The sequence below is a fragment of the Trachurus trachurus genome, assembly GCF_905171665.1.
Source record: "Trachurus trachurus genome assembly, chromosome: 9".
NCBI lineage: Eukaryota > Metazoa > Chordata > Actinopteri > Carangiformes > Carangidae > Trachurus > Trachurus trachurus.
Window position 1 is genome coordinate 7,147,686 of NC_139895.1, and position 26,164 is coordinate 7,173,849.

The 26,164-nt window shown below is 42.2% G+C and overlaps 1 protein-coding gene across 1 annotated transcript; it reads left to right on the plus strand.

Moving 5' to 3' along the window:
• Positions 1 to 568: 568 nt before the first annotated feature.
• prkg2 (protein kinase cGMP-dependent 2) lies at positions 569 to 26,164 on the plus strand (the record flags this gene model as incomplete). The annotated part of the gene is made up of 18 exons (XM_083979925.1): positions 569 to 1,119; positions 5,112 to 5,278; positions 7,101 to 7,214; positions 9,751 to 9,856; positions 10,984 to 11,047; positions 16,170 to 16,247; positions 18,374 to 18,468; positions 19,203 to 19,271; positions 19,525 to 19,623; positions 19,929 to 20,079; positions 21,410 to 21,546; positions 22,573 to 22,662; positions 22,936 to 23,077; positions 24,109 to 24,272; positions 24,375 to 24,497; positions 24,644 to 24,706; positions 25,318 to 25,384; positions 25,908 to 26,164. The coding sequence occupies 18 exons, from the start codon at positions 569 to 571 to the stop codon at positions 26,001 to 26,003; spliced, it is 2,376 nt and encodes a 791-aa protein (XP_083836051.1). The 3' UTR covers positions 26,004 to 26,164.

The following is a 26,164-nucleotide window of genomic DNA, read 5'->3' on the forward strand; positions in this document are numbered from 1 at the left end:
AGTGTCTTAGGGTGGTGGTGGTGGTAGTGGGAGGGGTGAGGAGGGCGGGGGGCTTCACAGTGAGATCCGACACGATCCGAGCAGGAATGTGATGAATGAAGCGGACTGTAGGCTATGGTGTGAGTGGGCGCAACAACAAGACACAGGATTGTTCTGTGACATTTCCCTCTTTACTATGAGCTCAGAAAACACCGAGTACAGAAGCTGCTGTTTGCTTCAAGTTGGGTTTTTGTTTTATTATGATTAGCCTATTATTATTATTTATTCCTTTTTAGCTTCTTATCTGGATGAAATGTGATTTTCATGTGCAGCAGCAGCCGGCAGGGAGTGACTGTTGATGTAATGTAATACTTCCTGCCTTCTGCATAATACATGAACACACAGTCACTGACCATTACACACTGATTTGCTCTCTCTCCGTCTCTTTACTCTGCAGCTCTGTCCTGTGAAGACCTAAATGTCACAGAGCTGCTGGATGGACGAGCCCGCTGCCCTCTGATCACTTTCTCAACAATCACTCTCACCAAATATTGACTTGATTTTTTTTAGTCTCTTGGCGGACAACATCATGGGCAACGGTTCGATGAAATCAAAGAGGTACAAACACGCCGACGGCTCCTCCAACGGCCGGGCCCACAAAGACCACCACGGCGGCGGCAGCGTGAAGAACTGGTCCGTGGAGTCCCTGAGGGCCCGGGTGGAGGAGCTGGAGCGCGAGGGCAAGAGGAAGGACGAGGAGCTGAGCGCCAAGGAGCAGCAGATCAAAGGTCTGCAGGAGCAGCTGGTCAAGCAGACCCGGGCGCTGGCCGAGCTCGGCGAGGAGATGCAGAACAAGTGCATCCAGCTCAGCAAACTGCAGGACGTGATGAGGAACCAGAGCTCGGCCCAGACCCAGGCCCAGGCCCAGACCTCGGCCTCGGCCAGTCTGGCATCCAGGCCTCCGTCCATCAGAACCGGGGGGAAGAGCAGCCCCAACCTCAGCGTCCGCATCAAGGAGACCCTCAACAGACGGAAAGGCGCCAAGGCCGGGGTGTCGGCCGAGCCCACGTCCAGGACCTACGACTCCAGCGGCTTACCCAAGTTCTCCTTCGAGAACGCCCGGGTACCGAAGGACGCGAGGTGAGATGTACTAGTGGTCTCTCTCTGTCTCTTTCTTTCTTTCTGTTTCTTGTTTTTTTTTTTTTTTTTTAAAGGAAGGTGCAAAACACAAGATGAGGGGAAAGGAAGCAGACAGCAGGTGGTGAAAGGTCCTTGATTCCCTCAGGCTGAGTCCATCTCTGTGGATCAGCTTTAAAAATGCAGCAGCAGCAGCAGCAGGAGGAGGAGGAGGAGGAGGAGGAGGAGGAGTGGGTGGAAGGTGGGCAGCAAGATTTTAGTGTTGATGGTGATAAAAGATTTGTCACAGTGGCCTGTCGTCACGGTATTATCATGGTTCATGAGGACCTCACTCTGCTGCGCCTCTATAAAGAAATGGTTTTCCCAGTTTGGTGTCCGTCAAACTGTATGACCCAGATCTTCGGAGCAGATCTCTGCAGCCACGTTCAACAAAAGACTGAACCCACAGCGGCAGATCAGTGTTCATAGGTTTGGATGAAACCTCATAATCTTTGGGTTTCCACATACATTTTGTCCAGAAGATACAGAGAGAAAGGAGCCGGAGTAAAACACTTGAATCTGAGTGTGTTTCCAGTTAAACCGGAGCTCCACCTCCACCCTCACCCTCCACCATGAAATGAAATTTAATTTCTCCTGCATTTTCATTGATTTGTGCTTCCACCTCTGTGTCACTGTGAAGCCCCACCCCTCCAGGAAGTATACACTATATCAAATTAAGGGAGTAAGTTGATCTCAAAATGCTGCATCATGGGAACGTTAAGGCCCCAAACCTCGTTAAAAAAGGACAGAGAATAAATAAAAAGGACATTTAGCATCATTTATATTAAGATGGAATTCACAGTAGTGACAGTAACAACAAACTGAGGAAGCGAATAGTTCACTTGCATCAGGAGATGGTAAATAATAAGAGTGTGTGTTTAGGACGCCCCCTGGTGGCTGTGAGCAGATACTGACACTTCACTGATCTGCTTGATGTTGATGATGGGCTGTCTGGTCTCATCTCACTCACTGCGCTGCTAAACAGATGTTTGTTTTATTCCCTTGGTGTTTATTTTTGTGTTTGAATCTCAGTTTATTGCATATTTAAATAAAATATAATAAAAGTAGAGCAGGGAAGATATTTTTAACTATGTAGATAATAATTTCAAAAGGGGGGAATTAGGTTAATGACAATGGGATAGCCTATTTGATATTTGGTCAGTATACATGTTATTTATGTTGATTATTTTGTTAGTCACATGACTGGTTATGAGGGTATAAAACAATGAACAACTACAAATAATAAAAACAAGAAAGCTGAAATATATTTGGACAATAAAGGGTTGTATAATGGGTGATGTATTTCCAACCTAAGTCACATCAGCTGTCTAATTAATTAAAAAGAAGGAGAGGCTGTGTCATAGTAATCTAAATCTAATCTTCCAACACATTCAGAAAAAGCTCTGAGCTCATGTTTTTGTAAAGTTGAGACATATAAGTGACTTAAATAACAGAGCATTAATATGAGATTTAAAAAATTAGTAAACAACAATTTTGAATCAATTTAAGTCATAACAATTGCATTAAATCAGGAGCTACGAATGCAAAACATGGTATCTGATTTTCCAGTGAGCTGCAGTAAACAGTGATGTGTTCAATGACAGCTGAGGCTGAGTTCACCTGAGACGACCTAAGGACCCTGAACGCTTCTTATGTGTTTGAGCCTTTGAGTTTTAAAATCAAATGAAACCAGTCATATCAATGCTGTTTACTTTAGGTGACAGACAAAACCTCATGTGGATCAGTAATAACCAACAGATAAAAAACACAAAAACACCTCTTGACTTTACCTTCGCTGCTCTGCAGGCCGGTCGACACATGCCACCCACATCCTCTCTCCTCTGATGTGGCATCGAGCCTTTTATTTTCTCCCCCTGCAGCTTCAATGAGAACAAACACAAAAACGAGCTCAGAGCCAAATTCATCAGTCGTGTTTTCATTTCATTTGTTTTCTGTTCTGGCGACGTGACAGCAGGGAGTGAGGAGAGATTCATTAGGGATCAGATCCAGTTTGAATGTGCGACCTCACGTCACGTGACGCGACCAGCTCGTGTCTGACGAGAAACAACAACAGCAGCAGCAGCAGCAGCAACAACGACGACACAGAGAAAGAGAATTATCTAATGAGAGCAGGAAGTCGTGTTGTATTTTTCCGACATGAAAGCCAAATTGTTCCTCTGGTGCCGCTGCAGTGAATAAAATGTGAGCGTGCCGAGTCTCCGTCTCTCAATCTAATCCTCATGGTTAAAACATGTGTCGCTAATAAGCACCGGGCTGGATTATATAACCCAGGCCGATGGAGATGAGGCATTCAGGGACCCTCTCATGCAGGCTGGGCCTTTGAAGAAGAAAAAAGAAAGAAAGAAGAAGGAGAAGACTCAAAGTGTTCAGCTGCAGATGGAGTAATGACACAGCTACAGGTGGGAGGAGAGGAAGATGAAGAGCTGCTTGTCATCTGCTCTGGTGTTTTTATAAAGCCCAGAGTGATAATTTACTGCACACGATAAGGTGGATAAACAGACCACCCACCACCTGCGCCGCCCGCCCCCGTGATCTACAGTCTGCGTTCAGCCGGGGCTCTTAACCCTCACTGCTTTACTGCTCCCCGAAGCAAGTGATGTCTTCTTCTTCGTCTTCTTACAGGCCTCTCGCTGCAGCTGTTAAAATGCACAGCGCTCAACTCTGACAGCTCATGATTATTTTATGTTTTTTAACATAAAAAAAAAAAAAAAACTTGATTTATCATTGAAGGGGAAACCAGAGGCTGTGAACGAACGGGCATCGTTTGTGTGAGAAATGTGGATGTGGGCGTCGCGGTGGCTCAGGAATCGAACCACAGAGAAAGAATTTAACAGCGTCGCAGTTGTTTGTTGAGAGGAAACTCAGTGGAAGTCTTAAAGGATTGGATTCAAAGACAATCTGACTTCTTTTTCTAGGTTCTTGAAGATGTTTCACCTCTAAACACTTGTTGTGGGTATATTTAACCTTGGTGGTGGGGTCCAGAGAACCACTGACCCACCAGAGAAGGAGCTCCAGACGGTGTTTTAGGTAATGATCACTGTCGTATAAGCCGCCGCTTATTCTGTTCAATGATGGTCATTCCAGATGAACAAAGATGGTCTCTGAAACATCTGTCATCTCTGTCCACAACATGAACATCTGTATCCTCAGACGAGCGTCCCATCTGCTTTAGCATAGATGTTCAGAAAAACCCAGCACCTCTGTTTTTCAGAGGGTTTAGAAATGAAGAACCGATTGAAGGTGGGACATCTTCAAGAGCCTAAAAGAAATCCAGTTGCCTTTGATTCAAACTCTAAAAACTTTTATGATTTGAGCAGCTACACAGACAGAAACAGACAGCAGCAGCTCCAATCCAAACATCAAGTCAACATCAACTAGTTCCAGAAGTAAAAAGTAAAAACACTCACAGCTTTGAGGATGTTTATATTTTCAGATGGTTGATGCAGGATAGAAGGAAGGAAAAGGAAAGTAAACTAATTAAATGTTATTTATAAATCGTCTTTCTAAACTAAAGTGAAAAAGTGCTTTACAGGATAAGCAATAAAACAGTGTATCGTCTGCATAGAAATGTAAGAAATTAACTGGAACTGATTGATTAGTGACTGAGGGTGGAGCATAGAGTAGAAAAGAATAGAAACTAAACTAAAGATGGTGAGAGGCACTTCCTATTTCCCTCTGTGATGTCATATGAGTTCATCCACTGCATTTATACTGAACATTTTCTTATCGACCACATAAAGAGCTTCACTTTACAAACCACATTGAGGAGCACTCACACAGCACTTTCTCAATCTCTCTCACGCTCTGAGGTTCAATATCCTGCACAGAGACGCTTTGACATGATGTGGACTGGAGGAAGCGGGAATCGAACCCTCTTTTTATTATTATTATTATCTCTATAACACCTGACTGCTTGTGCTCTGTGTCGTCGACAGCGTGAAGAAGCTGCTGACGGACGCCCTGAACAAGAACCAGTACCTGAAGAGGCTGGAGCTGCAGCAGGTCAAAGACATGGTGGAGTGCATGTACGAGTGCACCTACCAGCAGGGGGAGTTCGTCATCAAGCAGGGGGAGCCGGGCAACCACCTGTTCGTCCTGGCAGGTAGGTGTCTCATCATCACACTGCAAAAACCCCAAATCTTTCCAAGAATATTTGTATTATTTCTTGTCAAAATGTCTCATTTCTAGTCAAAACTAATCTCTTTCCACTTAAAATAAGACTCATCACCTAAAAATTAACTTGTTTTTAGATAATTTTCACTTGTTTCAAACACATTTTTATTTGAAATAAGTAGAAAAATCTGCCAGTGGAAGCAGTTTTTTGAGCTTGTAATAAGAAAGAAAAACTTGCTCCACTATCAGATTTTTCTACTTAATTCAAGAGAAAATCTGCTTGAAAAAAGTAAAAAAGTGCCTAAAAACAAGCTACTTTTTAATGTGATGAGTCTTATTTTAAGTATAATGAGATTTGTTTTGACTAGAAATTACATTTTTGACTAGAAATAAGACAACTATTCTCGGTAAGATTTTGAGTTTTTGCAGTGCATCATCATCGTCATGACTAACTGTGGTTAAACATCGCATCACACCTACTGTCCAATGAGAAGCTAGAGGAACATGTGACGGTGTCGACAGGTCTGTTCATCAGTGGGCGGAGTCTTGTTTGGGCAGCTGACTCCTTATTGGCTCAAAGAAGCACATGATGTGGAAGTGATGGGGATTAATAAGAGCACATTTTACATTTTAGGTATTCTATCTGTTGATTTTATCCAATTTTGATCCATTGATCCTTCATCAGTAGTGTTCAAACTACTAATGCATTCGTTCATTCACTGTGGGAAAAGAGTTTTCAAGAGGTTAATTTGTTGTTTTAATTATTTACCACAGCTTCATATTTTGACCCAGTCAGACCATTAAAGGTCCAGTGTGTAAAATGGGAAGGGAACCGTGACATCTAGCGTTCAGAATCTAGATTGCAGCGCTCATTAGCTCCGTTAGCTCCGTTAGCTTCGTTAGCGGCTACAGTCAAACTGGAGCGGCCCGTTCATTAAACAAAATGAGTGGCGTTACAAATATGTATGTCTCTGTTGTTGAAGTTTATCAATACTTTAGAGTCAAATTTTTTTCCAATCTGGAGTCATGTAGCCTAAACATAATGTCACGCTGCACGTCTTTTTCCATTCATGGAAACCCTGCCAGCTGGGTGACGAGTGAAAACAAACGTGTGTACAACTGAAAAATTAAACTATGTATCATTTTTCAGTTGTGCCTCCCTCCCCGCCCCCGACAACACACAGGGATTTTTGGCTGCTGTATTCAAAGATGACAATGCAACATGGCAGCTTCGGTTGGGTGCACCACCACCTATGTATAAGCCACGAGAAAGCTTTCATTTGTACACGATTGTCATTAGACTTCCATAAATAGGTTTTTATGAAAGCAATATTTGCAATATTTGCTAATAAAAAGCCAAATAAGTTACTGTGGTATATTGATGTGTTTATAATAATTCTCAACATTTAAGTAAAGAATTTCAGGTGGACTGTACCTTTAAAACCAGTCACCTGTTTTAGCAGATAGTGGTGTATATTTTAGCAGGAATTGCCTTTATTGCATCATTATTGTATCATTATTATGTCTCAGAATTATAGTAAAGCTGTAAAACCTGCAGGTGTGTTTCTGCTGAGTCATGCAGCTGTTTGCAGGTGTTTTTTTTTTCTGTCTGTCTCCACCTGCTGCTGACACCATGAAAATCACAACCAGTCTGTCGTCTCTTGTCTTCACTGACCCGACAGATGCCGCAGTGTTAATTAGCTCCTGTCTGCAGCACGTGTCCTTCTCCGGTCTCCTGTGTCTCTTCACTGTCTGTGTCCTAAATGTGGGTTCATAACAAACTATTGATCGTCCTTGTTTCATATTTACAGACGGGAAGCTGGACGTGTTTCAGCACAACAAGCTGCTCACATCGATCACGGTGTGGACCACGTTTGGGGAATTGGCCATCCTGTACAACTGCACCCGGACGGCTTCGGTGCGAGGTAAAGACTCGACAGACCTGAGCTATAAGCCACCACAGATCTTAGGGAAACATCATTAATATCATAAGACAAATAATCCAAATTAGGACTGTGACACCTATTCAACCGCGTATTAAGGCAAATATCTAACAGGTAATCAGCAAACTTGGCGTGCTCAACTCAACGTATGAACAGGTGAATCGGGTGCCAGTCAAAAAAAATTCAAAGTCAAAAAAAGGGTTGTGACAGCACTCACTTTAAGTTAAACCCTTTTTAATTCATAAAAACTGCTCGGCAGCGAGAAACGGACGCGTTTCGGCAATCAGCCGTCCTCAGCGTTACCAGGTCAGTGGGTGTGTCCACTATTTAACTCAAAGCCAGCTGATTCCAATTTCCATTCACATACATACACAAAACATTTATAAGCTACATACTGTATTAAAACAGTGAAAAAATGTCAGAAAATATTATAGAAAATATTACACAGAACAATGAAGAACATTATCATGTAAATAACATTAACGAAATTACAATCAAGCACTATATTCATGAAAATCGACAAGTTGTAAATGTGACAACAACACTGTAACAACACTCAAACACTGTTTGATCCCAATGGACCTATATCCTCGACAGTAATATAAAGAACACACATGGGTCTATAAATATCTAACAGACCAATCACATGATGGCAAACCATTGCATTTAGTCATGTAGACATGGTGAAATTCAAACCTGAGCATCAGAACAGGGAAGAAAAATGGTCTGCTGATCTCACAATGGTCTCTAGAGTTGTACAGTGTCCAAAAAAAGAGAAAATAAACATCCATGTTGATGCCAGAGGTCAGAGGAGAATGGTCAGACTGGTTCAAGGTGATAGAAAGGCAACAGTAACTCAAATGACCACTTGTCACACAAGACCACAATGGGCGCCACTCCTGTTGCCAACAAGAGGAAATGGGGGCGACAATTCAAACCAAGATTGGAAAAAAGTTGCTAGGGAAATTCCCACCGTGGATGTGCAGTGCAACAAATCTGCAACAACTGTATTTCCAACAATGTTTTGAGTCCAAGCCACTGTTCAGATGTCCAGAGTGAGTCCATTTAAAGGTGTACAGAAATGGCCGTTTGTCCTGTTTGTCGCGCCGAGTTGTCACGAGCTGCAACACGAGTTTACCCGAGTGAGGAAAACGAATTTGATTGGTCGTTACCGAGCGGGCGGGATATTCAAAGTTTGGGGCGAGCCCGAGCTCCGTGTGTGTGTGCGTGTCTCAGACGTTTGAATGACGGATGACGGATCCAATATCAGTGGCTGGTGAATCGTGTACAGGCTGACGTATAATCTGTGCGCCTGCATTATCCAATGCGGAAAAAAAAATACACACTTTAAGCCTGGATTTACTCAAAAATAGAATTTTGCACAAAGTTTGGCCTACATCGTCTAATAGATGAGTTATTACACTCATTTTATGACCCAGAGTGGGCTCAAATTCAATTTTCTTTTCTGTACACCTTTAATAACACAAAACAAATCTCTAGCGGGTGGAGAAACACTTTGGTAAGAACCTTAGATGTGTTAAGACGTCTGCCTGGAAAATGTGATCCAAGATGGCTCCCAGCAAATGTTCCTATATCTGGACGACTATGCAGGTAAGAAACCAACGATCAAGGAAGGATCTGAACACATGAGACTTTTTTTTGTCCAAGTTTTGTCAGTAACACCACTCCACCTTTAAATAGACGTGTTTACCTACCACTGTTTATCGTAGCAAGACATGAAGAGGAAGTAAAATCTGCAGCTGTGTTTGTTGGAGGGAAGCCAGTGAGGGATTCTCGTCCTTGTTGCTTCGTTAGCGACTTTAACTGGTGAGAAAATTGAGGCAAAAATAGATATTAGAGTAAAAACATAATTTCATTTGACCACTGGAAAAATTAGAATAAGAAGTCATGTTTCCCGGTATGCAGATATTGAAGGTTACTAAGATATTGAGCTGAAAAGATGCTAAAGTTGTCATGTTTTGTTACATTACGTTACTGACCTCTGTGCCCAGCGCTGTGTGTTTCCCATCCTGTTGAAGACCCTTCAACATCACATCTTCTCTGTAATCCGACACCTCGCTGACCTTCATCTGAGCTCCATGACTCCCTAAAGCTCAGGATTCGCCCGATAATGACAGCGGGACAATCAGATGCACCATTAGAGCGAAGTAAACAAGCTTGTGTGTGTGTGTGTGGGTGTGTTGACAAAGGCTTTGCGTGATATCCACAGCTTTGCATTCTGATTGGTTTTCACCTCTGTAGAGTGAATACCATGAACTGTGAGAGTGCTCTTTGTCTAGGTTTGTATATTTAACCAAGTAGCTGACTGGCTGCTGAGCCCTCAGGGTGACCTCAATAATATTAAGGGTGAAATGGAAACACCTTGACAGTTTGACATGTCTCTCCTGGTGAACGCTCCTTCATAGTTTATCTGCTAATCAGGTCAAGGGTCAGTAGGTCAATCCCAAACTATGTCCCACTGTCTGATGGATGTTTTGTTGTTTGTTTTTTTTTACAGCGGTGAACAAAGTGCGGACATGGGCTTTGGACCGGGAGGTGTTTCAGAACATCATGAGGAGGACGGCCGAGACGCGACACGAACAGTACCGCAACTTCCTGCGCAGGTTAGCATCACGATGAGCTAGCACTGGATGATGTGTGCTGTAGCTTTATCTGAATATGAGGACTTCAGGGAACATCTGTAAATTGTAGCATCTGCCAGAAGTTTATTTGAGAATGACACTTTTAGGGGGGCATCTGTAAATTATAGTGTTTTTTGATAGTTTACATGGTAAGATGTTTAGGTAACATCTGTAAATTGCAGCATCTACTGACGTTTAGAAGTTAGTTACAAGTTATCAGATCTACTGTTAGTCTGCATATGAGATGTTTGCAGGATATCTGTAAATAGTAGCTTCTGCCAAAAGTCTACATATGAGAATGAGACTTTTAAAGGGGCATCTGTAAATTGTAGTGTTAACTGATAGTTTAGATGTGAGATGTTTTAGTCAGCTGCAAATTTTCGGATCTACCAATAGTCTGCACGTGAAACATTTAAAGTACATCTGTAAATTGTGGTATATATAAAATCTGGATATGAGACGTTTGTGGGACATCTGTAAATTGTATTATAAGTGTGAATGCTGAAAGCATACTGCTTTTTACCTTGAAAAGGCATTCAACTCATACTACAAGTTATGTTTCAGCCTTTAGCCTTTTTCAACATTGCTTTAGCAGTTTCTTAAGCTTTGATTCAACAATTTCTTCAGCTCATTCAGCATTGCTTTTGCACATTCAGCATTAATTCAGCAATAGTGTTCAGCTCCTTTCAGCATTCACACGCATTTCCTGCTGGAAATGCTTTCTTTTTCTAGTTTACCAAGATCTGCATGAGACATTTAGGGGACACCTGTGAATTATAGCATCTCTTCATTCTCTGCATATGAGACGTTTGGATGATATCTGTAAATTGCAGCACCCACCGATAATCCACATGTGCGACATTAAGGGGGAAATCTGTAAAATGTGGTGCAAATCAAAGTAGCCTATAAAAAAAATGAAAAGTTGGTGATTGTATAATTCTGACTTCACGAACAATTTGATCAACTACACTGTTTATAAAAGTGCTGCATTAACCTGACGTCTTTGACACGTTGAATGTAGATGTGCTGAAAATGTCCCTGGCATGGTGTGACTGTTTGCAGATACAGAACTGAATGTTTGCTCATGTGTGTTTTGTCTTTCCTGTCAGCGTTTCACTCCTGGCTAATCTACCAGAGGACAAGCTAAGCAAAATAGTGGACTGCCTGGAGGTGGTAAGTCATTCTGTCAAACTCTGTGTAACTCCACTGGCGGGACAATTTGACTTTTTCGTTGTGCTCGCTTCGCCTTGGTGTTGCACAACCCTTCTGGCAGCTCGTGGGAGCCCCGGCCGTTGCAGATAGCTGCTGTCAAAATATCATTACCATTTGGCCATATACCATTACTGCGTGTCAGCATATTCGCTCTGCCTCCAGTTGGCGAGACCTCGCAAATTAACTTGTTGATGAACAGAGCCGATGTTATTCCTGTCATCGCCGGCCGCTGTATATTGTTACCATAATTATTTGACCAAGGCCCCAGAAGGTGTTTATTCAAATGGGGGACGAGTGATTTCTAAAAGATGTGCCAGTGACAGGCTTTTGGTCTGAGAACACACAAGTGCGGAAAAGTGTGTGTGTGTGTGTGTGTGTGTGTGTTGAGACGTGCAGCAGAGCAGCTTCCTCCGTCTCTCCGCCACGAGCATTGTATTTCAACAGCGAATGAGAAAAAACGGCTTCGGGGTCAGAAACAGCTTTTCTCAGCGTCTTTTCACAACGAAAAAACCTGAAGGTCGTTCGCCCGTCCCCGCTGCTTCACACTCCTCGCTCACTCCTCACACACAGTCGTTGTCGCCGGTGATGGAGCCGAGTCTGATACGTCTTGGGGAGGGAGGGGCTGTCGGGGAGTGGAAAGGAGGGAGAGGGAAGTGGGGCTGTAACCTAATAGTGGTGCAGATGTTCATGGAGAACCAGCCAGATAATATTGAAGCTTCTTGTCAAACAGTGGGAGAATGGAATTTAGTGTGTTTTGCTTGTGTGTGTGCGTGTGTGTGTGTGTGTGTGTGTGTGAGACTTTCTGTGACAGGTTTTGGGTCTGATTAGTGCAGACTGGATATTGAATTGAAGCGATTCATTGGAGAAATGAGACGAGTCCTGTTGAAAGTGAAAATGTAAAATAGATAAATAAGAATCAACTCAGTCACTGATGATCCTGCGATGCATTCGAACACAACACGTAGAAGTTGGCTCATTTGAACACGTAGCTAAACAAAGATTTTTCCCCCTCTGTTTTCAATAACAGCATCGTACACACCAGATTGTATTCATAAAGATCTTCATCTACGCAACGTGGAGCTCTGTCTGTATGTGAGATCTCACAGTAAATGAAGGTCACACACCTGACGTCAAAGCATTTTCTGTTGCATACTACGATGTGACGTTCAGGAACCTAACCTAAACTCAGAGTTTTCTCAAATCTCCTAGTTTTTAGAAATAATCGTCTTTTTAGTTTTGAGTTTTCATGTGGGTGAAAGGTGAAAAAACATTAAAATAAATCTTACTAACTATAGATACTATAGTCTAAACAGACAGTGGGACTTTGACTCCACCTAAGGTCACTGTTTTCACACAGACCTCTGATTTTAGAGGCTGAAAGAGGAACTATGCAACATTTTACCTTGACTATGCTACATTTTTACCTTAATTAAACAGCTTTGGAGTAATCGTGATGGTTAAATAAATGACTTGTAACTTGCAACGAGGGATAATGGAGGCTCTCATGGCACAAAACGCGCCCCGTAACCTGTAATCTCTTGTTCATGACAGATTAAACTACACAAATATACACAATGTATATAATAAATAACGTTATTATGGATTGATTTCTCACTTAAAAATAAATGCACATGGCGGAGAGGAGGGTTAGCAACACAGAGACCGGACTTGCATATTTACACTTTAAAAAACTATTGGTTAAATTTGGCAACAATGTCACCTGGGTAAAAGAAAGTTTTCCAAATTCACAAAATACAAAAATTGTTTATTACTGTATATATTATTTGGAATGATTTAGCTGCATGTGTCACAGGAGCTTCTCATCTGATCCATTTCTTAAATTATGAACACACGGCTGTAATAGGTTTGATCGCTGCGCACCATTACATTTATTTGCCAGATCAGTGGATCTGATTGGTCGGTCCATTTATTCTTTCTTGTTATATTTTTGCTCGCGAAGTTGAGAGCTCGAGGTCAGAACGACTGTGAATCCTCCAGGAAAACGTCTTGATGCTCCTGATGTGTAGTTCACTGCTGACGGTGACAGATGGGACACTGTCAGTCACTCAGTCAGTCAGTCCGTCAACTTTTTGTGTCCCCGGAAAGTTGTTTTCTGACTTTGTACTGTACCATGTGGACTGAGCCCTCAGGGCCACCGTAACCAAACTATAACTGACACATTTGACCCCTGTTTGACTCTTTTACGTGTGCTGGTGTCAAAACTGATATTTAACAGTTCCTCGAAGGCGGCACGATGCTTTCAAGGGGAGCTGTTGGTTGTCTTAAAAATAGGTCGAGCTCTTCCTGTGTTTCCTCCACTTAGATGTGCAGATTGAAAATGAGCTGTGACTGCTCCACTGACTGTCACTGACAATGCGTGAGCTTAGAATTATAAGGTTCTATCTCCATTTTTTTCAAAATTGAGTTTTTTGCATAATATCATCCATTAGTGGTCTGTTAATGCCTGTGTGGTGTTATTTTTAAATTTTCAACATATTTTGATTAGTTATTCATAAAATACAAAGGTTCCGAGTTGGAACTTTGATGCTCAATATCTCGGAACTACCCTAAACGGAGATAGAACCTTATAATTCTAAGCTCACGAAGACACGGATCAAACCAAACCAAACCAGAGGAAGGTGACGGTGCAGAAGAGACGAGGTGGAGGGAGGGTGGGGGAGGGTTCAGTTCAAACCCTGTCGCTCTCCTCCAACGGCCACTGTATCATCCCGACAGGCTTTATAAACAAAACCCTGGCGCGTCGTCTCCGGGCGTCAAACCGGACGTAAACAGGCTCGGACGCTCGAGGAAAACGCCACTTGTGTCGAGAGTTTGGACAGTAAACAGCCAGGGACACGTGTTTACGCCACTTTGGTTGCTCTGATTTGTTTGTTCACTTCTCACCGCGGTCATCTGCAGTCAAGCCATGATTGGTTGTCTCAGCTGTGAGGAGGAGGAGGAGGACGGGGGGGATTGTAGGTTTTGGCGTCCGTCCCAGAGAACGGACGGCCGTTATCATCCTGGTCACCTTCGTTCTGTCTCACCTCACCTAAAAGCTTTAAAATGGAAGGTGATCTGGCAGCTCGCTGACTCAGCTTCAGAGAGGAACACACTGTTCACCTCAGTGTTTAATTCATCCACGTCGTTCAGCTTTATGAAGCTCATAAAACTGAACCAAACACCGACTCACAGTCAAATCTTTACTCTGCAGCAACTGGGGTGTGTTTTCTGATTCCTTGTTTCCTTCAGGTTGAGCTGAGAGATAAATTAGTCTCAACAATTAATCCGAATTTATGCTTTAAAGGGATAGTTCAACATTTTGGCAAATTGGCCCATTGCCATAATCCCTATAGTCATAGCAGTAGGTTCGTTACCTTTAATCGTCAGTGCAAGCTATTTTTAGAACGGCGGAGCAGAGCCGCGAGCTGCTCAGAGCTACGCTACGGAGGGTCATGGGGTTTCTTGGTTTCCCTCATCAAACTCATCAAATACACAATCCAACAACTCCAAAACGCTCTGGTGGAGAAGTTGTGACCGGCACATTCACCACGCTATGAGATAATAACACAACGTTACCAGACAGAGTTGTTTTAGAGGTAAATTCATGCAAAACCACTGATGCACGTTCTAAAAATAGCTTGCACCGACAATTAAAGGTAACAAACCTACTCCTAACACTATAGGGATTCTGGCAATGGGCCAAAAAAAAAATCACAATTAAATAAATGTGTTCACTCTTCAGGTAATCGTGGCAACAATGCTGAGGCCTACGGTGGCCCTGAGAACTCAACAACACACTTAAATCAACTAGTGCTGAAATGATAGAGGGAGATGTATACAGGTAGACTGCAAACTCCTTTGAAGCTAATTAATGATACATATCAATAACATTTACTTTATTGCATTGATTAGTTGATCGCCTCTGCGAAAATCTGATTGATACGTGTTTTTATTTATTTCAAATCAAATCAAATCAAATAGCCTTTATTGGCATTGCAACAGGTAAGTGCAACGAAATTTGTGGTGCCACATCCATTCCAGGGATTTATTTAATTTTCTTTTGATTACTGATTTGTGCTAAAGAAATTGGTTCGTATACATTTAAAACAGTTAATTTAACACACAGACCGTTGAGTGAACCGCAAACATTGACAAACTGACCGCGATCGTAACGACCCTGTGACACACACCGAAAACACAGATAAACTATTGACAAATATTTTTAATGCGTCATTAACCCCACGACCCCCGAACGCCTCGTCCTGAGCGGCAGGGCGAGAGGCTCAAGTGAGGAGAGAGAACATCATCGACGGCTGAACTCCGGCTCTCCTCCCGCAGGGGCACCGGCTACCAGGAATTAGACCAACCCGGTCAATGGTTAAATCAATGTAATGGTTCAGCTCTGACTGTTCTCCCACCCAATGCCCACTAACACAGGGGTTCTCAACTAGTCTCACTCTGGGACCCACATTTTCCCATGGTCATTAAGTCACGACCCACTTTTATAGAATTCAAACCAAGATTTTTTGTTAAAGCCTTTAAAAACTAATTTAGCTGTTTATTGAGCAAAGTGCATTTCAGAGCACAAGAATGAAACTGAGGAGGACCATGACAACTGCATGTAAGTGAATACAAATATATCAAACTGCACAAAATGGAGACCAACAACATGATATATTTGACTTCTAATGCATCTCTGCATTCAGAGCATGTTCACAAAAGTGAATAAATATCAAACTGCACAAAATAAAGACCCACAAAACAAAACAAGGTATTTTCACTGCATTCAGGCCACATTAATAAGAAACTGATATCTTTGCATTCAGAGCAAATAATAAGAAACTGAGGAGGACCATCACAACTGCATGTGTGCAAATGTCGCGTGCCTTTCAAAATAAGTTATATTTCAAAATAAAAGACATATCCAACATCACATGCGCATTAAATATTTACTTTTTTTGACCAGCTGTCCGCGACCCATCCAGAACAGGTCCGTGACCCACTTTTGGGTCCCGACCCACCAGTTGAGAACCACTGCACTAACACCCCCTCTCTCCCCCCTTTTCTCTCTCCCCCCTTGCAGGAATACTACGACAAGGGAGAGTACATCATCCGTGAGGGAGAGGAGGGCAGCACCTTCTTCATCATCGCGCAAGGGAAGGTGACGTAATGTGTCTTATACATAACAGACGACACGAACAAACAGCAAACACTGTTTAGTTCACTTCATGATTCACTTCTACCTCCAGTCCTGAACCAAACACTGATCTGCCTCTCCCTCAACCACAGTGAAGAACTATTGAACAGTTTGTGCTGCTTGTTTGTGTATTTTATTGTCTGAAGTGTTATTGACTGTCTGGGCGTCTCATCGTGTGACCTTCACAGTCTCTGCTGAACACAGATAAACTCATTTCTCTCAGGTTAGCGCCTTTGAAAATGAAGACTTCTTAATTAAAAAACAGATAATTGTGCAGTTGAGTGAATAAAAAGCCGCCGAGGAAAAACAAGAGAAAATGAAAATGTGTTCGACCCGAGCTGAGCTGAGCTGAGCTGAGCTGTGGAGATTGCTGACGGTGTATTTTCAATCTCTGCAACAACAATGGCGCTCGTTTGGGCCGGAGACACGAGCCGTAATCCTGTCTTTACCACGACAGAATAATAAATCCTCTACTTCCCTGGTCACACAATGCTGCACGATGTCTCTGCTGGACTAATGAGGACACTGCTTGCAGAAAAAAAACCTACAAAGTCCTGCAGGACTCGTTTTAGCGTGAATAAAGCTCGACACTGCAAAGACTGCAATTGACCTCATGCATGAAAGCTATAATCAAAATAATAGATCAAAGACAATGACAATAACACTGCAAAAACTCAAAATCTTTCCAAGAATATTTGTCTTATTTCTTGTCAAAATGTCTCAATTTTAGTCAAAACTAATCTCTTTCCACTTAAAATAAGACTCATCACCTAAAAAATTAACTTGTTTCTAGATCATTTTCACTTGTCTCAAACTAATTTTCAATTGAAATAAGTAGAAAAATCTGCCAGTGAAAGCATGTGCTTGTAATGAGAAAGAAAAACTTGCTCCACTGTCAGAAAATTTGCTTGAAAAAAGTAAAAAGTGTCTAAAAACAAGGTACTTTTTAATGTGATGAGTCTTATTTTAACTATAATTAGATTTATTTTGACTAGAAATGACATTTTGACTAGAAATAAGACAAATATTCTTGGTAAGATTTTGAATTTTTGCAGTGAACAAACCAGTTTTGCCCAATGCTCCACCAAAACAACGAGAGTCTGGGAGGAGTGGGACGCCCCCAGACTCACATCCTCCACCCGTCTGTCTGATAAGTGAGCAACCTGACACCGGGGAGCGAGGGGAGATGGAGAAGGGGCCACAGCGTCCACTGGGGACTTTGAAAATGCCATTATGAGACAGCGGCTCCTCAGCGCCAAGCTAGCCCAACCAGAGAAGGACACATGCTGTTGAGTTGGGAGGGAGGGTGAGGGGGGGTGGGGGGGTTAATACAGGAAATGGCTCCACTGTGTTGTTGCCCCCTCTTCAACTAGCTCACTAGCCGACCTGGGAGGGGATAAACTCTGGAGAGCCACCAGGCAAAACAGGGGAGGTGAAGGTCACCGAGGTCAAACGGCAGACTTAGTTAAAACGCTCCGTGGCCGTTAAGGCTGTGATGTCACTGTGATGTCACCGAGGCCACGAGTGGGACGAGCGACCACGGCCACGATGGACCAGTGGTTTTTAACGCTTCACAAACTCATGACGCCACTGCTGTGTTAACAACCGTTATCATGACTGAATATGGTTTGAGTATTATCAATTTCTATGACTCATGTTTAAGTTACAAACAAAACACTGTTATTTTGGTTGAAACCAAAAATACAAATGAATGTAGTTTTAAAATCATGTGCTCAACACATTTTTATTTCCAAACTAAACTAAAATAACGTAAAAATCTATGTTTTTTCTAATTCATTTTTCAAAACAAAACAAACAAACCAAAAAAAAAAGATTTATAAAAAAAAATGCTAAAACAAATAAAAATGGTTTGATTGGTTTTGAAGAAACATTTTTATTCTGTTTTGGTTTTGTAACAAATAGCGCATAATGTTCTTTGTGTTTTTGACTTACAAATGAATTCTGTATTTTCTGATGATACTTTAACCAAAACACATTGACTATTTGAACTGTAAAACCAGTTGAAAGCAGATGTGAAGCCAAAGCTGTGAAGAGGCTTTAAAACTCCAGATGTTGTGTGTGTTGTGCAGGTGAAGGTGACTCAGATGACTGAGGCCCACAAGGTGCCGCAGCTCATCAACACGCTGCAGAAGGGAGAATACTTTGGAGAGAAAGCGCTCATAAGGTAAACACTACTAATTTAACCGATGTGTGTTGTCACCTTAAGAATAAACAACAATAAAACAGCCACAGTTAAGTTTTATCAAGTAACTTTTGATATAAAATGTCTAAAAATGACTAAATCTTATATTATATTAAAAATATTTAAAAACCTTAGTTGTGCACTTCTTTACTTTCTTGGCATTGTGTGTTCAATGCTAAAAATTGACATTCATCCAGTTTTGAGCCACATTGTGAACATAAATCCTAATCTTAAATACTTTCAATTATATATTTTAACGAGTTAAAGGGATTTTGGATCTTAACTCATCAGAGGAAAAAGCTGAGTAACTATCAAACAGCTCAACTTCAAACATCCAAAGGTGTTGCGGAATCACTGATGTCTAAAGTGAAACCAGTTTCTATCTCCTGGTCTGATAATCCAGCTGCTGGTGAAAAAAAAAAAAAACCAAAACTCCTGAACATCTGGTCCATGACTTATCAGATGTCGTACGGCATTGGTGAAACACTGACTTTATTTTGTGAAATAGCTTTTTTTTAGTGTTTATAATAATTATTATCACCTGGTCTGTTTGAGTTGGAAAGTTGGAGACCCCTGCTCCAGGTTAAACCCTCCTGGATGGATCCAAACTGGGAGAAGCTCCCATGATCCCACATGTTATGTGTTTATGTTGATTTGATTCGCTTTCATTTTATGTACAAAAATGTGTTTGTGATGTCCATCTATCTGTCTCTCAGTGATGATGTCAGGTCAGCGAACATCGTGGCTGAGGAGAACGGGGTGGAGTGCCTTGTCATCGACAGAGAGTGAGTATCCGGATGTTTCTTGATGCATACTTTTGTTCTGTAAATTATCATTTTAAAGTAAAACCTCTGGAGATGAAAGGTCCGGTGTGTCGTCCGATTACCCCGCGCTGTGATGAGAGAAACATCTACATTGTGCTGGTGTGATCTTCCTTGTTCTTTTATCTCAGTAGGATCAAAGTCGGGGGTTTGTGAAGTATATCACATCTGGCATTCCAGTGGCTCTATTGTTGACGTGCGGTTTTTGTTTTTCCAGGACATTTGATCAGACGGTGGGCACCTTCAATGAGCTGCAGAAGTACCTCCAAGGCTACGTGGCAACACTCGATCGTGACGACAAGAAGAGACACGCCAGGTGGGCGCGGCGCCAGAAGCTCAGGCCGGAGATCTGAACAGAGAGCTTTTATATAGAAATGGATCAAATACTAAAACCTGTGTGGAGTGGTTCTGGAGAAGTGGTGCCGGCAGAATAAAGCGGATGAAACCCTAGTCAGGCAGATTTGATTCTTTTAATGATCCATCTATCAATGAACAAAGGCTGTTCATTCATTGATGTTTGTAGGTTTTATGAAAGAGGGAGAATATAAGTCGTGATAACAGAAACCAAACACACCTTTGCTTGAAGTTCCAGTCGTCTTTAATGTTTTCATCTCCATCCAGGCGGTCGGTGTCACGCCACCAGAGTCAGCCGCTGTCTCCTGACGTCCTCCAGCTGAAGGAGATGGTGTCGGTGTTCTCTCCGTCCAGACCCTTCGACCACCTGGAAGTCGTTGCTACACTTGGCGTCGGTGGCTTTGGACGTGTAGAACTGGTAAAACCTGAAAGATAAACCGACCGACAGATCAACTGACCGACCGACTGGACAACACACCTACCTACCTACTTAACTAGCTACCTATCTGACTAGTTTTGACCTATCTATGTCCCCAACAACCAGCCATCTACCTGCCTGCTTACCTACTTACCTACCTACCTACCTACCAGCTAATGACCAACCTACTTACCTACCTGACATCCTACCGACCTACCTGCCTACCTACCCAACCAGCTACCTACCTGCCAACCTATTAGGGCTGGAACGATATGCTTTTCTCCCGATTCGATTCTTCTACGATTTTTTGGATGGCGATTCGATTTAAATTGCGATTCTACGATATTGCCGATTCTCTAAATTTTTACTCTGCATTTTTAACATTTATATGCACACAAATACTGTAGAAGCCTATAAATTAACATACTCCATTATAAAGTGAACTGAAACCCTTTTCAAAACCTGTACTCTCGGCTAACAAATGCACATTGCACAATATTTCAAAAAAATCCACCCCCCCAAAAAAATCGATTTAAAAATCATCAAAAAGGATATCGCGATGTTTATGTGAATCAATTTTTTCTCCCACCCCTACAACCTATGTACCAAACCAACCAGCTACCTACCTCCCAAACCAGTTACCTACCTGACATCCTACCTACCAAACTACCTACCCAACCAACTACTTACCTGCCAACCTACCAATCTACCTGTCTACCTACATACCCAACCAACCAGTTACCTACCGACCAACCTACCCAACTAGCTACCTACTGTACCTGACTAGCTACCTACTTACTGACCTGTTTATCTCAGTTAATAACTTAAGGTATTAGCAACTTAGCCTAGCTTGCCTCACTGTTTAAGATGGCCAAGTTATTGGCTAGCCAGGTTGTTGTTCGCTAATTAAGCTAATTCGTTCATCAGCAGGTCTCCCAATGATAATGTAGCCATAAACACTAAAGTTAGTAAGAACAAATCATTGCCATCTAGAAAAAAATGTTTGTTTACAATTTTACATTTTGACTACTCACACTGTTGTTATTATTAGCCTGTATGCTAACACACATCTTGGTTTGTCAATACCATCTTAAAATGTTACAATATCATTCTACAAAGTCCAATAAGTTATCTTTGATGAGTGCGACAATTCAGTTGTGTAAAACCTTTTATGACCCAATAGGGAATTATGGGAAATTTGTTCGATTTTCATGTTACTTGAGTAAATTTATTGTTTGAGGTTCAGACCTGAAGTGAGTTTACTGGACCTCATCTGTCTGCTGTACACGCTTGTTATCTGGTGACATCACTCTGTTGTTGCCGTCTGCAGGTGAAGGTGAAGGGCAAGGACATCACCTTTGCCCTGAAGGTCATCAAGAAGAAGCATGTGGTGGACAACAGACAGGAGGAGCACATCCACTCGGAGCGGAGGATCCTCGCCGAGGCGCGCTCGCCGTTCGTCGTCAAGTGCGTCGTCCCAGACACATTTCCATTTCTTATCCTCCGTGATGAAACCCTGCTCCATTAGTCTGAGAAACCAGCGCGGCGCTTATTAGTTTTTGATGAGATCACAGCGGAGGGCTCGAGCAGATTACATCTTCTCGGTAGGGGAGGGATATTGAGACGTCTGCTGTGAAAATCTAGTTACTTGTTCTGAAATATTGCAGCAGCAGCTTTTCTTTGCCTTTTGTGAGATTACTGATGATCCAATTTCACTGAATGCAGTGAACAGGCTCCGATATTAAAGCCATTCTTCAACATCTGAACCCCCCACCGACGTCCGCTTCATACACTCTCTCTGTGATTATTTCACCTTCTTTCCATGTGTTTTAACTATTATCTCTTCATATTTCTAATCTGCTCTCATGTTCACTGATCTAGGATCAGATGCAGGGTGCAGGGTGATATAATAGCTGCACATGCTCCTCAGTTGCTTTTAACAATTAATCACACTGCAAGTACCAATTAGTGACAAATTAGATCAAACATTAAGCTACAATTAGTGAAATTAGGCCTTTAAATGTTTGATTTTCCACTGCAGTAGATTGTGATAATGATCCAGAGGAGTTTTTATTAACTTGTCACACTGAGAGGAAAACAATTACGGGGATAAGCTCATAACTCAGAAAATAAATTCTTCAGATTTTAAGAGACAAAATCAAAAGAATAAACTCAAAATTCTAGGTTGTGTATTGTTTCAGATACTTTTCGTCTTTTGGCTATTCAGCAGCATCAGAACATTAACTTTTTTTTCTTCTTATTTTGTAAAGAGCATGTAATATCCTTAAAATTGAGGATTTCCTCTGGTCCTGCTGAAAATATTTCCCTTTCTTCAGGATTTCCTATTTGCACTTAATGTGGCAGATATATGTATATTTGGCCTGAAAATTAAACATAGACAAATAAAGAACATACAGAGCAATAGAACATCGATTCCTTTCCATTGATACTCTTACTTTGATACTTACTTCCTGTGTCTTCCTCTCTCTGCAGACTGTACCGGACGTTCAAGGACAACAAGTATGTGTACATGCTGCTGGAGGCCTGTCTGGGTGGAGAGATCTGGAGTCTGCTCAGAGACAGGTAGGAGACACAGAGCTCTGAAACATACATTTCGAAAAACAACAACATAATTTCATCAGTCGCGGTGTAATTATGTTACCGGCTTGTTGCGTAAAGTGATGGTGTTACCGTCTAATGAGGGAGCAGCTCAGACTGAACCCTGTCTCGCATCGAGAGCTGGAAGTCTGGAAGTGGGTTCAGGGGCGTTCGTGTAATGAAGCCTCCCGGACGCTCTCGGAGCTGCTGACCTTTTCCCTGTCGGCAGAAACACTTGACGTTCTGTCTCTTCTGCAGGGGAAGCTTCGATGAGCCCACTGCCAAATTCTGTGTCGGTTGCGTCACGGAGGCTTTCGACTACCTCCATCGCAAAGGCGTCCTTTACAGAGACCTGAAGCCTGAGAACCTCATGCTGGACACCGAGGGATACATCAAACTGGTGAGTGTGTTGTTGTTAGTCATTGAAAGTATCTCCTCTAGAAGACATGAAACAACTGACACAACAAGGTCAAGATTTTCTCAAGTTGTTCTCAGACCCTCATTGCAACGGGTTTTGTTTGTAGCATTTGTGGACGATTTCTCGAGGTTCTGAGTGAGGGTTAATAATGTCATTATATTGATGAGATCTCAATCAAATCAAATCAAATCAAATTAACTTTATTTGTCCCGCAAGAGAAATTTGTCTTGGGCAAGTAGCGCCAGAAGAAAAAACTGCCTTGTACATACAATACACACATACACACCAGAATATACAACAGTAACGATGGCAAACATACACCAAAGGTGGGGTGAGTGCAATAAATAGGTTAAACTACTTATAATACAAAGTTAAGATAAAAACATACTAAAAACTAAAAAACAAGGGATGTCGATTTAAACCTCGTAAAAATACAAGCTTCAATTGCGATTCATTGACTCAATTTAGATGGATGGTTTTATCTAAAAGGACATATACATGTATGCATAGACTGTAAAAAATATGGACGTAGCACTGGCCTCGAAGCAGCTGTCCACGGAGCCGCTCGGACCTGTCACTCAATGTTTCCGCGCCCTAATTGGCGAGAATTTTAAACCTAATCATAGTAAAACGGTAGAGTTTTTAAAAAATTCACCCCCCTCAGAGTGTGTGCGGGGGTAGAAACTATCGGTTGAGACCAAAAAAATAAAATGTACCAGGCTGTAAATATGTTTTTTTAAGCTGTAAAGTCGGCTATTTTAACATGGGGCTCAATTGGAGTTGCTCCCTTCTGGAGCCAGCCCCCAGAAGCCGCCGGGGTACTTCAGCTTTTTGAACACGGAAGTGGTCTTCACTTGTAGAACCCACAACTCCCCCCTTGGTATGAACATGGAAATACCAGAACCTGCTGTTCCTCTAATGACCACTAGAGTCTGGCTCCAACAGTGAGTCCGTCCCCAGGCGCTGCCAAGAAGACATCGTTCTTCAGTGAACTTATCAGTTCTTCTTCCCAGGTTGACTTTGGGTTTGCCAAGAAGATCAGATGTGGCCAAAAGACCTGGACCTTCTGTGGGACCCCGGAGTACGTGGCCCCAGAGATCATCCTCAACAAAGGCCACAACTTCAGTGTGGACTTCTGGTCTCTGGGGATCCTGGTGTTTGAGCTCCTCACCGGCAGGTTTGTAGATCCAGTCCAGAGCAAGACTTAAAAGTGTCAACCAAAACTTACCACGTAGACTGAGACATGACATAGCCTATCTTTTCTATGTGCGTCCCACAGTCCTCCGTTCACAGGGAGTGACCAGATGATGACCTACACTCTGATCTTAAAAGGCATTGAGAAGATGGACTTCCCCAAGAAGATCACCAAGAGACCTGAGGACCTCATACGCAAACTCTGCAGGTACACAAGTTAGAAAACAAGTTAGATGTGATCCAGTCTGAAGTGCAACTGAGACTCAAAGTTTGGACCATGCAGGAGTAGATTACCAAAGTCTCTTGAGTCAAAAACAGTAATTTGTTCATTTCGCGCTCTGCTGAACTTTACAGGCGAAATCCCTCGGAGCGACTGGGCAACCTGAAAAATGGAATAACTGACATCAAGAAGCACAGGTAAAGTATTCCTGGAACTGACTCACTGTGTTGCTGATCTCAGCGGGGAAAGATTAGCTGCACAAATTAGCACTAACTGGCCATTATGAATGTGACCAGAGGTTTGTGACCTCAGCAATTAGATGATCACTGAGCACAGTGCACGCGAGCATGAGCATGAGGAATGCATTCAAAAAGACTTATTACATTATTGAATTTAATAATCAAACCAAATCAGGATTATTGTCCTTCATGACGACAATTTGAAGGCTCAGATACAGATACCGATACAGATACATCCTTCCAGAGAAAAGGATTGAGGGAAAATGTTCACAAAGTCACAATATCAAGGAAACAACCATTCTCACATCTTATCTTATCTTATCTTATCTTATCTTATCTTATCTTATCTTATCTTATATAAGACAGAGAGTCTTAGATTCCAAGACAGGGTGTCAAATATTTGAAGAATGGTTGAATAGTTCCCGATTGGTTTTGGAATAGTGCTTTTGCTTGATATGTCCATCCCTATTGAATATATACTGTATGTGTAGATATCTATGTTGTTTGAAGGTATGCATTTTTAAAACAGGAGTATTTGTGTACGTCTTTTAACTGTGATATTTCTGTAGGTGGTTTAATGGTTTCAACTGGGAAGGACTGAAGGCCAGGACTCTACCATCTCCACTCAAAAGAGACGTAAGTAGTACAGATATTTATCCAAAGGGTTTTCACCTCATCCAAAGTGAACATATACTGTATGCCAAATTCAAAGTGACTGTGAGGTCACCTTGAGTTTGACCTTTGACATTCTACCATTAAAATCAAATCAGTTCCTCGTCGGGTCCACGTGGACATTTGTGGAACATCTGAAGAAGTTTCATTAAGGCATTATGGAGATATCATATCTACTGTAAGATACTTAGGCACAGACAACCTGAAAACAATATCCCTGCAGCTCTGAGGCATTAAAATATTATATATTACATTTTCACAGTGAGATTTTTGGTTTGTATCAGAGTTTGTGAGGAGTGTGCAGCTCTACCTGTTCCCTAGAGGACAAAACATTTCTGTGCCCACAGATGCAGGAGTGAACCCCTGATTGATGATTTCTAGTAGAAGATATGAACTTGACAAAAACTGTCACTGTGAGTTTAGGTGGTTTGACGTTTCTCTATAAAAAATCTCTCAGCCCGTCCTACTATCTCCTCTCCCTCGACAGCTGCTGGGCCCGACAGATCACAGCTACTTCGACAGCTACCCTCCGGACGAGGACAGTCCTCCTGACGAGCTGTCTGGCTGGGACGTGGACTTCTGAGACCTTCTGCTCCATCTTGTCACCGTTTCTCCTTCCGATTTCACATCCTCAACACCAAAAAAACTACTGAACGGGCAGAGCTGCAACCTGATGTCACCTCTGAGAAATGTGTCACCTCTGTGTGTGTGGCTGCAGTGGATAAACTCACCTGAATCAAACAC